General features: G+C 44.2%; 1 protein-coding gene across 3 annotated transcripts in view; it reads right to left on the bottom strand.

Moving 5' to 3' along the window:
• The window catches only part of LOC135920012 (galactosylgalactosylxylosylprotein 3-beta-glucuronosyltransferase S-like), a 166,689-nt gene extending 150,569 nt beyond the window's left edge, over positions 1 to 16,120 (bottom strand). For all 3 annotated transcript variants that reach the window (XR_011512952.1, XM_065454080.1, XM_065454079.2), the window contains exons 1-2: positions 15,311 to 16,120; positions 8,001 to 8,090 (exon numbers count right to left, since the gene is read on the bottom strand). Coding sequence is in view for 2 of the 3 variants with exons in the window: in XM_065454080.1 (XP_065310152.1) it covers positions 8,001 to 8,090; positions 15,311 to 15,356 (136 nt within the window). In the remaining variant the exon portion in view is untranslated. The remainder of the gene's footprint in view (positions 1 to 8,000; positions 8,091 to 15,310) is intronic.
• Between the last annotated feature and the right edge of the window lie 813 nt (positions 16,121 to 16,933).

A 16,933-nucleotide genomic window follows, 5' to 3' on the forward strand; every position in this document is an offset into this window, starting at 1 on the left:
ATGGAGGCTGTGAAGTATAGATACGCTGTGGGCAGCGACATGGCCAGAAATTTCGTTCGGATGGGGTGGGGTGGGGGCTCACGTTGGAGCTCGGCCTGCTCCTTACAGAATTTGCGGAGGGATCAAATACATGAATAAGAACTGCACTTACATTGCCAAAGATGCTGCAAACGAATTCCTGAACGCTATGCACTGCCAGACAAGTATAATATGTATTTTTTCATCAAAAGTATATTCGAATGTCCCAATAATTGTGTCATAAGCTGATATGAGTGCTTCCACTTTTTTTTAATCTGTTTAATAAGTAAAGAAAATATCACACGAACATTAGAACTACTTGAGTTCGAAACAAGCAAAGCAGTGCACGCCGCTGGTGTGATAAATGCAAAGGGCAAAGGCCGTGAAATGAACGACTTCATGATAAATATCTTCATGAAACTTTCATTCAAGAACCCTGCTTACATTTTTGTACTCATGCAATGGCGAGAGAAAAATCTGAATGACGCTGTCCTTCGTTCCAGTGTATTGCGCAGGAGGAGCTCTCACCGGTCGTGTATTCTAATTGCACCGAAAATATAGGCGCAACAAAGATCGCATATAGACAACAGGATGGAGCTCTGCAATATATACATTAGAAATGCGAAGATAGAATGGAATACACAAATGCGAAGATTACCCTTGATAAAGGGCAGAAAAGTGTCACTGCAAACAAAGTTCACTGCATGTACCCACAAAGCCTCGCAACAAGATATTTAAATACAAGTATACGTCACCAATAAATCTACGTATCTAACCAATAGTCACTGTATACAGGGTGCCTCAGCTAACTTTAGCAAGAGTTAAAAAAATACGCAGATGCACTCTAAGACAACACGATCAAATGCACGTTGCTCAATTTTGTATGTAGTGTGTCACGCTAATTTTTGTATTTTGCCTAATTAGATTTTAGTCTAGATTAATCAACGAACATTTGTAGCAATGAAGCTAGGTGAAAATTCCAATTAGAAAGTTGCACAGCGGTTTGGAAAACGTGCGAAAAAACAGTTTCGGTTTTTCTACCTATTTAGTGTATTTCAGCTTACTGACGGTGCCCGCGAAATACAAAACATCCCGTGACAATGCCCGCTTGCACGTCATGATTGCACCACTCCCAAACATTCCGCGCTCAAACAGCGATAGGCGCACTGCCGCTTAAAAATCGGCAGGGCAGCGACGTATGCGTTCCGTGTGCCGGTTACGGCAGCGATATGCTTCCCTTACGGCAGTTCGTTATAGCGGTAAGCAGACGCAGCAGTTATCGCTTGTGCTGCCGGAAGCAACAGGTCCGTCATTTCGCAAAAGCTGTAAGCAAAGCGAACATCCCTAAATAAAAAAAAACTCACTTTTCAGAAGGCTGAAATTAGTAAAATAAGAGTATCCTAATGGCCAGACGCTGTCTTTCACTGAATTTACGATTATTTTTCATGCGCTTTCCCATCAAGTGCTCGAAGGGATCACCTTCTGCAGCAATGCAACACTGGCATCTTCTGAGAAGGCTTGCTGTCGCTGCCTTGAACACCGTCGGCTAAATCCCGTGGAAAACTTCAATTATCTTCTCTTGTAAGACTTCTGGAGTCGTCGTTTCTGTCATGTATACGTGATACTTAATATAGCCCCACAAGAAAAAGTCAAGAGCGCTGAGATCGGGTGACCTAGCCAGCCACAGGACAGGCCCGTTCCTCCCTAATCACTGCCCTGGGAAGGTAACATCAAACGATGCTCGTGCTTCAGTGCAGCTGTGTGCTTGGGCCCCATCGCGCTGATACCACATTCCGTCAAGCCGCTCTAGTGGCATGTTGCAACAGACGTCTTCAACCGGCCATTTGAGGAACTCGTATACCTACTGCCGGGGAAAGTGTTTGTTAAAAAACACTGGGCCAATGACTTTGCTGTCATATATTCCGCACCAAACGTTAAAAGACCACTGATATTGGTGGCGGGATCTCCTAGGCAGTGGTGATTTTGCTCACTCCACTAGTGTGCGTTGTGGATATTGGCAATTTCTGGAAAAGTTCGCCTCGTTAGTCGAGAGTACCTTCGTGAAAAAGTCAGAATCCTGCTCCTCCTGAATCAGAATCCAATCCGCAAAGTCGAGTCTCTTTTGAAGATCCTTTGACTCCACGCATTGATGGAACTGCAGATGATAGGGGTGCAGTCCAGCTGTCTTCAAAATCCTCCAGGTAGTTGGGTTGAACACACCAAGCTATGCGTCCAATTCACTCCAACAATATGTTGGAGTTAACCTCATTATTTATGACTGAAGCTCTCTGCGTCTTTCTTGTGAAGCTTCTGGTTTGCTTCAGCGACTCGTAGGTGCTAAGTATTCTCATCGGGCTCGGTCGCATACTCGGGTGCCAGCTTTGAAATGTTCTTGCAGGCTGCCGTCCTTGTCCGCTTGCCGCTTCTAGGAGAAGGATCACGTCTGTTTTTTCCTCTTTGGAAAAAGGCTTCACGAAACTGCTCGCGCTTTAACAGCCGCTGCACGATAGTCTATTTATCGCTGCCTGGAACTTCCACCTAACACCACCTCCACCACCACGTCCGTCAGTCGCTTTACGCAGCGCAAGCGATAATAGTTGCTAGCTTAAATCGAACAGCCAATGGTTGCGTCGCTGCCATGTCGCCTTTTAAGTGGCGGCGTACCGATGGCTGTTTGTGCGCGGAATGCTTGGGAGCAGTGAAATCACGACGTGCAAGCGGGCGTGTCACGTAGTTTTTTTTTCTTTTGTATTTTGTGGGCATCCGATGTAAAAAAACACTAATTCTTCATAGATAGAAAGACAGAAAGTGTTTATGCGGGCATTTGGCAAAGTGCTATGGAACTTTCCACTTGGAATTTTTTTTCCTAGCTTGGTTGCTTCAGATGTTCGTTAAATAACCTTGAATAATTATTTAAATAAACAACATACAAAAAATAGCGTGACACATTGCAAAGAAAAGTGAGCAACATGCATTCGGTTGCGTCGTCTTAGAGTGCATCGGCGTATTTTTTAAGTCTGGCTAAAGTTCGCTGAAACACCATGTCTGTGCGTCAAACTGGGCAAATTAACATGTTGCGCTATCACGGATTCACAGATCACCGAATCCTGAGGCCCGCACCCCCCCCCTCCCCCTTCCTCCATTCGCTACGATGCATCACTCGCGAGGGAGGGCAGCCCCCTTCCTGCGCGCTGCTCTCTGTTGCGACCACAAGGCTGACCCACCATCGTCGGCTCATCCCCCCCCCTTCCCGCGCCCTTACACTTTCACTCTCACATAAGGCATGCGGCGAGCGGGGACGATGTCATCGCCCTTGAACTTCATACAGAACATGGTGGTGACGGCGACGACAGGAATGCGCCTTAAGAGTCCATAAAATTGCTATCGCAATAATATAATATGATAAGAGTATCCGGCAGCTGAAGAGTCCCGTGACCGATTACTTTCCGCAAAAAAAAAGAAGTAATCAAATCGTAATTTTAGCAAGCGAGTATTCGTGGCGCAGCAACAACTCTCTTTTCTTTTTCTTTTGTGGAACGGGGGCACCAAAATTTAAAAAAAAAGAACACGAAGGAAAGCGTGTTGGCAACAATCGAATGACTACTTTGGGCACCTAATATGGCTACCAAAGGAATATCGAAGTAAACGTGAGGCGCTTGGTCTACAGAGAACCATATGCGTGGTGCTCGTTATCCTACACTGGCGAGACAAGAGACTTTCCGGAGATGTTTCGATAACATCGAAATGAAGGCGATTCCCTGAAGAGAACGCGGCGCAATCTGTCGAGACCCCGCAGTGGTGGCGGCGAGTGACCATTGCTTCTTATTCTCGTCCGCTAGTCCGAAATCGTCCAAAACTCTGTGAGGCCAAAATCCACTCGGCCAGAGAATGAACGCGCAGCAAAGTGCGCCGCGCGGATTTTAGGGCAACACGCGAAAAACGCAAGATCTCTGACTGGGTCTGGCAGCCCGCCGGTAGTGAGAACAAGAACATTTAAGCGGCTCAATGTGTCCTCGCGAATAAAAGTCAACGTAGAAAATATAAATATGAACGTAGTTACCTTTGCTGGCTTCAGTGTCTCGACATCGATGCTTTCGCACAGGCGAAAAAAAAAAATAGAACGTTGATAATCTTTTCTGTGACATGACGGCACTAACGAACCGTCACAACGCTCCATCTCGTCATACCTCGCTGCGTGCTTTGTCAACTTGTCTGATAGTGTGTTCATTTGGCTTGTCTCGTTGTATGGTTCGATGTACGACTTTAAAAAAGTCAATGCACCTTTGGCGTCAAATGTGTAAAGAACATAAGCTCACAAAGATGCGGAATTGAATATCTAAGGCACGGCTTCGAAAATGTCAATGCAGCTTTCGCATCAATAGTTTATGTGATCTTTAGACCCATAAATTTTCGGAATTTGTATCTATGCGCTCCGTAGATTTTGTGGCATCCGCGAGATGCCGCGACGAGCCCGCTCGCCATCAAAACGCCCTTGAAACTTTGTGCTCGGATGGGGCTCTTTGAGTTATGCGAGTCCAGGCGCATGGTCGTTGTCACAAAATTCAGCTTGAGTTCACAATCGTCGCGCCGAAACGACTTTTGGAGTGTGAAATATACATGCTAGACAAAATCCAGAATGATTTCCGGCGCCCGGGGTGGTTTGGTCGGCGATGCATGACAGCACGAAAAAATTTCGGGGGAGGGGGGGGGGGGGGAGGCTGAAGCCCCCACCCTTCTGGCTACGCCCCTACTTGTTAGTGCCATAAAAGACATCTCCTCTTAATAAAATTTATCTAGCAGATCCCACGCACTGCTGGAAACGAACCATCATTCGAACAATGTAGCAGGTGCCCGTAATCCAGCATAGCTTGGGGTTCCGCCAACCATTACAATGTGAAGCATCGTGTTTGTTCAAATTGAGTAGTAATGAGCATAGGTCGCGAGCGCATGGGTGTTTGAGTACCGCGACGACCACGTCGAAGAAGCTCTTATGACAGCAAAGAAAGGCATAGTTTGTACGCCAGTCATTCGATGTGAGCTTACGACATGGCGGTTGTCGGGCTCTGGGTAGCAGACGAGCGTAAGTGTCAGAAACTGGGATTAGTACATCATCAGCAACCACGTAATATACATACGTACGTACCCATGGGTATGTCCCGGGCTGGATGCTAAAAGGCCGATGGCGTAGCACTCCAGCGAAGGAATGTTAAAACAATTATCTTGGGTTATCGTGAAGCTGGTACAACGCGGGACAGATTTACGTAAGTAAACTGCTACGAGGACAATGGTATGGAAATTAGGCCAATCGAGGATATAGTGCAGTCCAGCACGGTGCCTGAAAGAGCGAGCTGTCACAAGGTAGGAAGACGGTAAAGCGGCACGTGGCGCACGCGCCGACTCTTTCTAAGAGCCTTGGGAACGAGAGATGTATGCGTGCGATTATGGCCCAGTTTTCTCGAAGTGCATAAAACACAGAGTGGTATTCCGCAGTAGGTTCCACGTGTGGAATCAGTATTGCATACGAAACCTCTCTAATTTCAACAAGTAGAGATCATGCTTGGCTGGCGTCTGCAGTGTGTTGTAATTTCTTTGGCATTTCCGCTAGGGTGTACTAATGTGCACGGAGTCTTGCCTGCAATAAAGAGAGAAAAAAGCGATAATCGCCTAGTGGCTGGAGCACCGGGCTGCTGTGCGCAGCAGTAGAAGTTTGATTCTACCATGGGTCAGACATTATTCTTGTTACGTTAAAGGAAGGCCAGACAGAAATATACGCGCCAAAAAGTACTATGAATGAGGCAAAGAACGGCTCGCAATAAATAACGTCGAAACATTACCATGCTCTGCTTTCGAAGAAATATAACAGTAGTGAAAGACAATTTTACCATGTGTGCTTTTCTGCCGCGAAGAGCAACTAACAAGGCTGAATTCGAATCGAGGTGGGTGTCCTCGACTATGCCATGTTGTTTAACGCTACCCCGGTTATCAGTAAAGTTTTGCAAGGCGAAGTTTAAAATTTAGCTTAAGTAGTATTCCGCAGTGCCCTTGCCAGCTGTCTGGGCATTGGTATTTTTGACCTGCTATTGCATAGCCGTATGCGTGAGTACTCCGCACTGAAGCTTTAAGGCATACAGCCTTTACACATAGCGTTGTCAAACATGCCGGCACCCATGTCTCTCGATTCAGTGCGAATTGGCGGGATGATTGCACTCTCGCTATTCTTCATTGTTTTTAATGATGTAAGGAGCTTGCTCTTTCTGAAAACATATTTAAACTCGACATGTGCGTGTTTGGCCCACACATCTTGTGAAATTGCTCCGCCACTGTGGATTTTGTATGCCTGTCGAAACGAGTCACCATAGAAAGGCATGGAGAAAACAAACATTAGTAGAGGCCATGACGTCACCTGCTTTAAACTAGAAGTGCACTTATCTTTCTTGGCATCTCCGGTTTACGTCTACAATAAACTGTGTGGAACAGATGGGCGAGTGCTCCAAGCATACATGGCTACGAGTGCACGCTGCTGACGCACGTGAGAACGAAGGGTACAACACTTCTGCAACAGCTTTATTAAAGCAGACGCACCCATGTATTTTTCTGTGCCACGTTGAACAAGCTGACGAAGACCCACACCATGAATGCATGAGAGCCTGTGTTGCTGGTTCACACTCACAGCTCACAGATACAAACCACAATTTTAAAACTGATACACCATATTTTGCTTGCCTTGCGAGCCGAATGTCCTTATATAAAGACGTGACCGAGAAGTGTCATTTCAGTTTTTTGAGGCCGAGGACAGTGAGACTTTCACGGGTGTGGTTGCTATATAAACAGGGATTTTTCTTCCACCAGTCCCAATGATTTTCTACGGAGAACGGTACGTTACTTCCATCACACTATCTACAACACAGCCGAGCTGGTGGTGAGCTCACCTAAGCTTTCCTTGCTGCATGCGGGAAAGCCAGTACGGTTGGAAAATCGTTGGCTTGGCTTGTACAATTTTGGCTCGCGGAACCAGATGACGTCCTATCCTGAGCGTTTTCTTTAGATTTATGTTCCCGTGGGCTATACGAAATGTCTTGGGCGGACGCGCATCGCAGTGTCCCTCAAAGGCATTGCATCTAGCGTTCGTAAAGAGCAGATCGTTATTTTAATCACGTTAGCTACATACCGCATGTGGCAAGCTACGCTTAAAAGAGTACTGGCATGACATTTTGGAATATATACTGCTTTGTGTAAATGAAGTACTTAGGCCTCTAACTTGCACAAAGACGTACCGAAAGCCTCCGAGCACCCCAATACTTTATTAGTAATCTTACGGCCAATTTTGCTTTTGTTTTGCAGAGGGTTACTCTGTCATGACAGCATGACTTAGAACTAGGTCACGTGGGAGAAGGAGATCACATGCTTTGACAGTCGCTGCGGCTCGTTCGGTCGCCTCCTAAGCGGCTATTCGTTGTGAGAGGGTCGATGTTGCAGCATAGCGTATAAGCCAGCAAGCGGGAGCGAGTGTCAGAATGTCGTTATGACCTGCTCCCACGTGACCATCTTCTGCGCCATACTTTGCGACTCAGTAGAAACGAAACAAAATCCAGCTTTATAAACGCTAGCATACTAAGTTATTTAGGATGCTCCAAGACTTGGCGAGTCTTTCTTTTTGTTTTTGTAGTGCTTAGAAGCCCCGGACGTTCACTTCATGCAAACCATCAGGAATCAAATAACATGTAAGTAGGTCCTTCACGCATATGCTCTAAATTTATCATGTACTCACTCTCAGCGCGTTCGTAAATGTGTACTACCCACCCAGAATGCTACGGAAATTACGCATGCTGTGCGTCTTGCGGCTTGATTCCAATGAGTCAATATGCTGAATGCTTGTGCAACCGCGGGTACCTTTATTTTAAAAAAAAACTAAGTAGTGTTTAAAAGGTGCAGGTGAAGCTACAAATCAAATTTTCAGACAACAAGAGAAAGGTTGTGCTTACCGTAGATCAGCAGTAGCAGGATGAAGCCAGCGGCTGTGCAGGCGCCAAACTTCAGCCATGTTCTTCGGCGCAGGCCTGAACATTCGTGGGCTGCGAAGTGCAAGGTGGGTAGCGTGCGGTGGTAAGGTGGAGAGAAGTTTGCTTTCGCTATTGTGTAGTAGAGTATAGTGTCACGCACTACGGGAGAGCGAATGCAGGGAAAAACGCTGCGTGCATTGAACGTGAGACGACGTGAGCAGTTCTATTTGCTTCGTAGGTTTTATGTTAATTGAAGCCGGTCTGGGGGCAAAAATCTTACTCAGTACTTCATGATTACCTTGTCCGTGCTGAAGTTACACATCTATTAGTGTGTTTTCTTCTGAGAAGCAAAACAATCGGCGCTATGATCGCCAATTTCATCGACAGCCGCACATTAGCATAGAAAAGAAAAGTGTGTTAACTAATAAAAAATACACTAATAGCAGACGTGAAGCATAAATGGTGGTTTGATTTGTTTTCAAACAATGGTGATTGGCCACAGAGCAAGCAATTCTGTCGGCGTGTAGTTTTCTTGAATATCAAAAATATATTCGACTGTTGGTAAGCGAAATAAAATTCAGATATGAAAAGCAAGCGCCGGATTTTTGAGACTCACAAATTTAATGTAAATACATAAAAGTCAGTAACTGAATTGGGATCCTGGTGTTTTACGTGCCAAAAGCACGATTTGATTATGAGGCACGCCATAGTGGGAGGCTTCAGAATAATTTCGACTACCTGCGGATTTTTAGGGTGCCCCCAATGCACGGGATGCGGCCAGTTTTTGAAGTTCGCCCCCATCAAAATGCGGCCAGCGCGGCTGCAATCTTGCGCTTAGCAGCGCGACACCATAGCCGCTAAGCCACCACTGCAGGTAAAGTAAGCAAGGAATAAAACATTTTCGAAAATTTGCAAAATAGTTGCTTTGTGTCTACCACAAACTTGTCAATTGGAATGCCGGATTTCGTGTGACAGAAGCATAGAATCACCAGCCGTGCTTGCTTGGTGGCGTTAGTGTTGCGCTGTTAAGCAAGGTTGCTGGGTAAAATCCCGGCCACAGCGGCCACATTTCGATGAGGGAGAAATGCAAAAACACCCGTATACTATGTTTTCGGTGCACGTTAAATAACCCCAGGTGGTTAAAATTATTGTGAAATCCCCCACTACTGCGTGCCTTATAATCATATCGTGTTTGTTCGGGCACTTAAATCCCCCAAATTTAATTTTTTAAGCCCACAATCTATGCCGCAAGGAAAGAATAGATAGATAGTGAAACGTTAGAAGCTTTTATTGCCTTTAAAATTGGTACACCGTAGAAAAACGCTCACTAGTCTAGGGTACAATAAAAATGACACAGAGGAGACCCAGGCACACCAGATCTGTGTAAACAAAATATTATGCCGAAATACTGCCGTGCCAATTAGTGAGCGATACCTACAATTGTCTTAAGGCGCACCAATTTTTGTCCCAGGGGAACCAGAGATGATGTAAATCAAAAGACGGTGACAAAGTATATTTAGCAGAATAGTGGCGTATCGAGAACTTTGTCTGCCAGGTCATGTTGGTGTAAATTGGCTGATCATGATGATGGCGATGATGATACCGACGTAAAAATCTTTCGCACATACCCGCTTACTGGGCTTAACGAAGTATTACTTGCTGTAGTTCATCATCTTCGTTTCATCCAAAAGCTAAGCGGCTCATGCGCACGATGAGGTATTGGCCAATATTCCATCCATACTGCGAAATAAACTTTCAGGACTGATATACAGTAAGGGTTCTCGATAGGGAAATTACATGCTGACGTGAAACCAAATCGGCTAATTTTAAAATAATCATTCAATATTTGAAAAGTAACAGAAGAAATACAGAAGAAAGCAATGCAAATTGGCTGATCATGATGATGGCGATGATGATACCGACGTAAAAATCTTTCGCACATACCCGCTTACTGGGCTTAACGAAGTATTACTTGCTGTAGTTCATCACCTTCGTTTCATCCAAAAGCTAAGCGGCTCATGCGCACGATGAGGTAGTGCCCAATATTCCATCCATACTGCGAAATAAACTTTCAGGAATGATATACAGCAAGGGTTCTCGATAGGGAAATTACATGCTGACGTGAAACCAAATCGGCTAATTTTAAAATAATCATTCAATATTTGAAAAGTAACAGAAGAAATACAGAAGAAAGCAATGCAAATTCAGAAGGCCAATCTCTTTGACGCGATAAAAACATCCCGGACGGTGGAGCAGACATTGTTGTTGCTGGGTTACTCAGCCCATTCTCCACCAGCAAGGAGTAGAATATGCCAAGTCTATGGTCCGTCTAAGAAAGGGAAGTTCCAGACGTTGTTTCCTGTAACAGTGAAGTGGTCACAGGATAGGAAGAACTTCAATTGGGTCATTCTCATGATAATGTGATACAGATTTGCGCATGCAGCGATGGAATGACACCACAGTAGGCGCGAAGTTGGAGATCAGCGATGCAACGTTGCACGCGATCGCCGAGTATAAAGCCTGCGAGCTCGCAGAGGGCTTTCTGTGTGTGGAACATGGTGGTGACCATTCAGCAAGCTATTGTGACGCCCTTTTCTCATTGGAAGTTTAGATACGAATCCACTCAAATGACATTCGGTGCGGACGTTTCTGATTTTGCACCTACTGAACCCCTGAGAATTAATCTGTGTGAAAGGAGAAAGACATGAAATAACTATTAGTGAGTTACGCTGTCGCCGACCATAAAATGTTATCTACGCAGGGCTGATACGGCACCTCAAATAGATTTGTCCTTGTTTAGGGAAAAAGAGATCACAGAAAACACTTTTATTTATTGTTGACAATTGCTGTGAATGAGAAAACGGGCATAGAACCACCTCTCGGCCTTATTGAATTAGAATTAAAAGCTCATAGTTTGGTATCCTTCGGTGCCTAAACTCTTGGTGCTCTTGGGTACATTGTGTTGAAGTTTCAAGCCACAATGCAGGAATTTTTAGAGGTCACTGAGGCTTAAACTCCAAATAACTTTTTTCTACCAAATTAGGATGAAGCTGGTAAGTATTATTTTATTGAAATTTCTATTTTTAGAAAATAATTATATCCACTCTAGTTCTTTCGTCTCTGACCGAGGTAGTATGAATTATTCTGTTTTTGTTTTTATATTTTTTGTTTATTTTAAACTACCAGGTTCATGGATAATCCCCTAGACTGGGAGTGTATGGTGAAATACAAGGCGCGATATCTACAACCTGTCCAGCCTTCGGCTTCTTGCCACAGTTTTTCTCTAAATTCTTTAACTTCGGCGCTGCCATGAGGATAAGTTGCAGAGCGTGGCGTCAGTAAACCGCTCTGAAGGAAAGCCACCGTGTTTGACCAATTACCGTATTCTTTGCTGCAGCATGTCGTAGTCACTGAGGCGTCCTTTGTGTGATGGGCTGTTTGTAGGTCAGGAGTTCGAATATTCGAGCGGCCTAGCGGATTTTTTACACAATTCTGGCAGAACGCTCTGGGATTCTAGCACCGGACGCTGGCCGCGGCAGACCATAAAACAATTACAAGAGGGATGCCATTACAGCTGTCACTCTAAAGAGCTCAGAGAATATGGCACTATGGCAGACTTCCTTTGCGAAAAGTTCGCTGATTGCATGCGGCGATGCAATCTCGTGAATGTGATCTGACCGACAGACAGATGGAAATATTCAGCATCATGATTACGCAATGTCAGGAATATAGTCAAAAAGCCGGAAGAGCGCAGCTTGACAAAGGCCGATGTCCCTTCTAAATAGAGGCTACCTAAGTTGGACATATCCATGTAAAAAATAAAAACAGAGATTTGGCACTGCAGCGATTAATTATACAAGAACACCACTCACAAGCATATTGCTCTATTCAATTTAACAAGTTGTACAGGTTTATTAAAGAGATTTGGCATTCAGCGATTAATAAATAATACAAAAATAGCATTTACGAGCATGCTTTAGGATAGAGGAATGTGAAGCAGCAAACCAAAGCAAGAAACATAACTTGACCAGATGAAATTGATGCAAAAATTTATCACCTAGCACTGTCAAGTGAGTCAAGTAATGATGGTAGTCTGTAATTCAGTGACTGTGCACCAAGTTGGTTCATGTCTTAGGAAGAAACAATGTTTCATTATGCCATGTACGCTAATTATTAGTGTTCCCTGTAGGGTTTACTAGTTCCTGAGTTAAATTGCTGCCTTGTTGTTTGCTTCCTATATATCGCTTAAACAGTAAATCAGTATATATGGAATTTATGGTGGTCGCTTGAAGGTTGTTACAAGTAGTTCTGCATAAGTGAGGCGCGGTGCGTTGGCAACTGCACAAACAGCTTTTTCTTGGCGATATCAACAGCTTAGTAATGTTACTTATGGTATAGCTACACCAGACCAGGTGGCAATACATAATGTGTGATAAAAATAGTGACTTGTATATTAGCACTAACGGTTCGTGGTAAAGAGAAACGTAATCCTGTTAGTATGCCGACACCTCTGGCAAGATTTTCGGAAATGAAATCAACGTGATAATTTTATGTTAGGTGTGTATCAAATATAACTCCATGACTCTTGGAGCAGGAAGCAAGTTCAATTATAGAATGACATATGCTGAGGTCACCGTTGATTGTGGCATCTTTATTTATTTTTTGCTTGAAATAGAACGACTTTTTTACTGCTATTGATTCAGTGTACGGGGGTTAGCTTGGCGAGTCAGTACATCTGCATTATTATTACTTACAGCACGCTCGGATTTTGTCTCATCTCTTCGTCCATGTTTTAGCGAGCGCTGTAGGTAATAAATAATAATGCATGGTCAGTGAGTCGAATGAGTTCCATTAATGTAGTTTATGAAGGACGTAATTGCAGCGTGTTACTAGCTCGTTTGTATTAGAAGACGTAAAATACAAGCTAGTACCATCAGCAAAAATAATCAACTTATTCTCATCAATGGTTGTGTTCTCATAATTGTAAACATCAAACAATAAGGGCCCGAGTATACTCCCTTGTGGTGTCCCAGAGTCAGTCTCAAGCATCCATGTGCTATTGTGTTCTTGTTTGAAAACTCGCTACATCGGGGCAATTTTTGTCACCAGTGGTAGATGCCTATGCTGAAAGATTTGCCCAATATGGGGTCATATTTTCTTAAGAAACTGCCTTGCATGAAGCTAAAGAAAGAAATCACGAGTTGAGTGATAACGAATCACAATAGGGGTGCAATAACGAATCAGAAATAGGGGTGCAACAAAAATACGCGATTAAAAAGGAAATAAGCATGAGAAAAATAAATTCTAGTGAGGCAGCCGCATGAAAGCTGCCAAAATTCTTGAAAGCGGATGCAAACCTAAATTTTGGATCTTCACAGGAGTTGAATCATACGCAGTGTTTACAGGACGAGTGGGTTAGATAGCACGAACTTGACAAGCGATGTTTGCATGGTAACTTTTCGCTAAGCAAAACATTGAATGTAAAGAACAAAGAAAGCAACTTGACTTACGTATATTTGTTTCCACAAGCAACTCTTACGCACATTGGGAGCTTCAAACAAACATGAAATGTTGCACTCTTGTGCCAACTTGTGTTTTAATATAAGCCATGCAGGCATGGCCGCACTGTACATCGCAGGCCATTTTCCTTTTGGTGCTGAGGTGACCTTTTTTTATTTTCTGCCAGTCTTCGAGACATGTGCGAAACTAAAGCCTGGGCTTGGTTCAGTGACCTCGTTGGGCTGACCCGCTGGTCTTGCTGCAGTATAGTGCTGGCAAGACTTCTTGACAGCCTGTGTTAAGCACAATGTGGTCGTTTCTCTGGTTAGCGGATTAGAATAAGTCGCGTCATAGGCTACAACACATTTTTCGCTTCTATTTTAATTCTATAACGTGTCGGAGCCACAAATTATTTTGGTATTATGAAATCAGGCACTGTTTTCACGACGGAGCTCCCACGTGACATTAGGATGTGAGTGGGACATGTCTATATCTTTAGGACTCAAATATGTATTTAGCTGCGCATCCATTCCAGCATAATACGAATTCATTAGCCCTTCTTAAAGACCTTATATCAAAAGTTAACAGTGGGAAACCTCACCAAGATGTTGCAATATATAAAGCAGAGCGACGGATTAGCTGAAACTAAATGAAAACTGGAGGTGAACCTGAACTGAACCGCTCTTAAGGTCGTCGTCTCTAAACCGAATTCGAAAAGGAATGTTTTGGTGAAACCATTCTGAACTGGTTTGGGATTATGTTTTACGCAGTAACGTTGCAAAATATCTTGGCATAGTGGTGAAACAAATAAAGTACCAAACAAATAAACTCATGATTCCACATTGTCGGACAACATTTCGACAAGTTCATTTGGAAAATGCTATTGGTGTTTGACAACACAATGGATTTATTTCCAACGAAGCTGTATCTGCAGCTATACTAAGCTTTTGCAATACATTATTCTGTCACACATAAAATGAAAGGGCAGTACTACTTTTCCTAAATATTGAAAAAATATTTCGCCCAGTCTGCCATTGGATATTTCTGTAGAAATCAGAAGGCTATGGCATTACTATGAATGCAATAAATCCTTAAACTAATTTATTTTCTAGTCAGCTATATAAAGTAATTGTTTATTGCATATCCCAAGTTCAAGATATACCATGAGCCATACCACACGGATGCATTCGGCATTTCATGTTATTTTTCACTTTACTTGAATGCAATTGTTTAAGCAGTGCCTTTTCCAGAGGTTCTGATGTAAAATTGCATATAAATACTTGCAAGTTTATCGGTAGCGAAAATGTAAGAACCTTGCAAGTGCAGCCGTAGCAGAATGCCCTGTCACGGTCTTGTTACAACGCATCGGGAAAAATATTATTTAATAGTGCAGATGCTAGCTGGCCATATGAGTATCACTTTGCTCTGGATTTTACTAATCGCAATTTAAATTACCTATGCTAAAGGAGGACATGCATACGGTAATTTCATAGCAACTCGCAGCATCGCAAGCACAAGACCCACCAAATATTGAAAGTTATCTGCCTTCTAGGGGCAGTTGATATGTGTCACTTACCTCTTCAACTAGGAGCCATCTATAACTAGGTGGGACAAAATGCCTCATATATTTACAGTACATGCAGAAGAAATCTTAGATTTCTTTTCCGATACATTACATGACCCTTCAGAGAAGATTTAGAGTTTCTCGCACTACATTTCAATACCGCGCCATACCTATCGCTCGATGGCACCCACCTGAATGCCAGCGTCTAGGCATGCTGGGAGCGACGTACCTTTTTTGAATGCAGCACACTTCAGGCGTTCCACCATAGTGGCCATCTTTACCAAGTGACGTCAACGTTGGCGTGCCTGCTCTGCGCACCACAGGCCATCGTCGGCTTTCTCATCAAAACTTGCCGCAACTGAAGGGTGCACAATGTTGCTTTCCGGAGAGCTTATAAATAATTTACACTTTTACTCGTCGGACGCCTTCGCTGCGTTATGACATCCTCCTTTGCACAACTCCAGTGGACATTTCCAGTTTCTTGGGGACTGATTTACGAATACTTTGATTTCACATCTCCGAAGGTGTTGCATATGAACTATAATCTCAGTCACTTCTAAAATGAAACATGCAGTCCAATGGGCGCTTCACACTCAAAGACAGGCTCTGCAGAGACAAATGCCGTGGCCTTCGCAGCAACCGCTTTGGTAATGTGGCGGCGACCAAGATTAAAACACGTTGACAGCAACTGGACCACGATAAATGCACTGTACGGCGAAGGCACTTAGGTCACCCAAAGAAAATAAAGTGTTGAACCCGGGTAATGCAACGTCGATGTGAAGCTTCGAGAGGAGGTCATTGCAAGGTATCCTGCATTAACGCGTGCAGTCCGGGAATTTCCACCAGCAAAGCACGATGGGGCACAGCTGACTTGGAGGAATCGCACACTACACTGTCTGCGGCTGCAACGTGGCACCACTGTACGAATGCTTCACGGCCACATCGGGTCTCACTTGTACCCTTATAGCCGGGGACTATCGAAATTTCTCTTGCGGAAATGAATTTTACACTGAATGATAAGCCAGTCAACCCAGCTTCCACTGCGGCAGACAGCCACTGTGTGTTCCACTATTGAACGGCGGCTGATCAAGATAAACAAACACACGGTGAAAGAGGGAGCTTTCCTGTGGTGGGGAGGATGGTGTGGGCGTGCTCTCTTTCCTACCTTCTCTCCGCTTCCGTGCGTTTCGCGCCTTTCAGAGCATAGGCGGCGCGCCACCGGAAGGCTTCGATGCCACGCTTCATAGCACCAGCGTTGCTTGTTGCCGCTGACGACTTCCGGTGGTCTGCATATTCCGTTTGCTGCTCCAGTAACAAGGGAGTATGCGCTTCGAGCGATCTGCGCACGCTTCGCTTTGAGTTAGGGCCAGAAGCGGAAGACCCACAAATACAATCCAACATGCATGGACGGGAGGGAAAGCAAATTTCATTCGCCCTTCGTACGACTTCCTACGTTTAGGTAACGCACCGTAGTGGTTCATTGACTAGGTCGTTCCGCTGCTTACAACATGATCACGGATTTGATTATGGGGCTCGGGGATCACATTTCAAAAGTGTCGAAATGCTAAAATTTGCGTCCACATTACAGGAGCAAGCAGAAGACCAAATGAACACGAAACGATCGTGCGACTGCTTGTCCCGTCTGTTTTGCCTTCCTTTAAGTCTGTGTCTTGCGCTTCATAGTTATAAAAGGCGCATGCACCTATATATAGGAGAAAAATAAAGAAGCCCGGTATTCAAAACCAATCTGAGCCCTCGTAATTGCGTCTCACGGCACACATTGTGCTATTTTTCCACAAGAAAACCTCTGCAGTTTGACTTTACCTAAAGCTCCTGCATTCTATAACATTTC

The sequence above is a fragment of the Dermacentor albipictus genome, chromosome 3 (genome assembly GCF_038994185.2).
Source record: "Dermacentor albipictus isolate Rhodes 1998 colony chromosome 3, USDA_Dalb.pri_finalv2, whole genome shotgun sequence".
Taxonomy (NCBI): Eukaryota; Metazoa; Arthropoda; class Arachnida; order Ixodida; family Ixodidae; genus Dermacentor; species Dermacentor albipictus.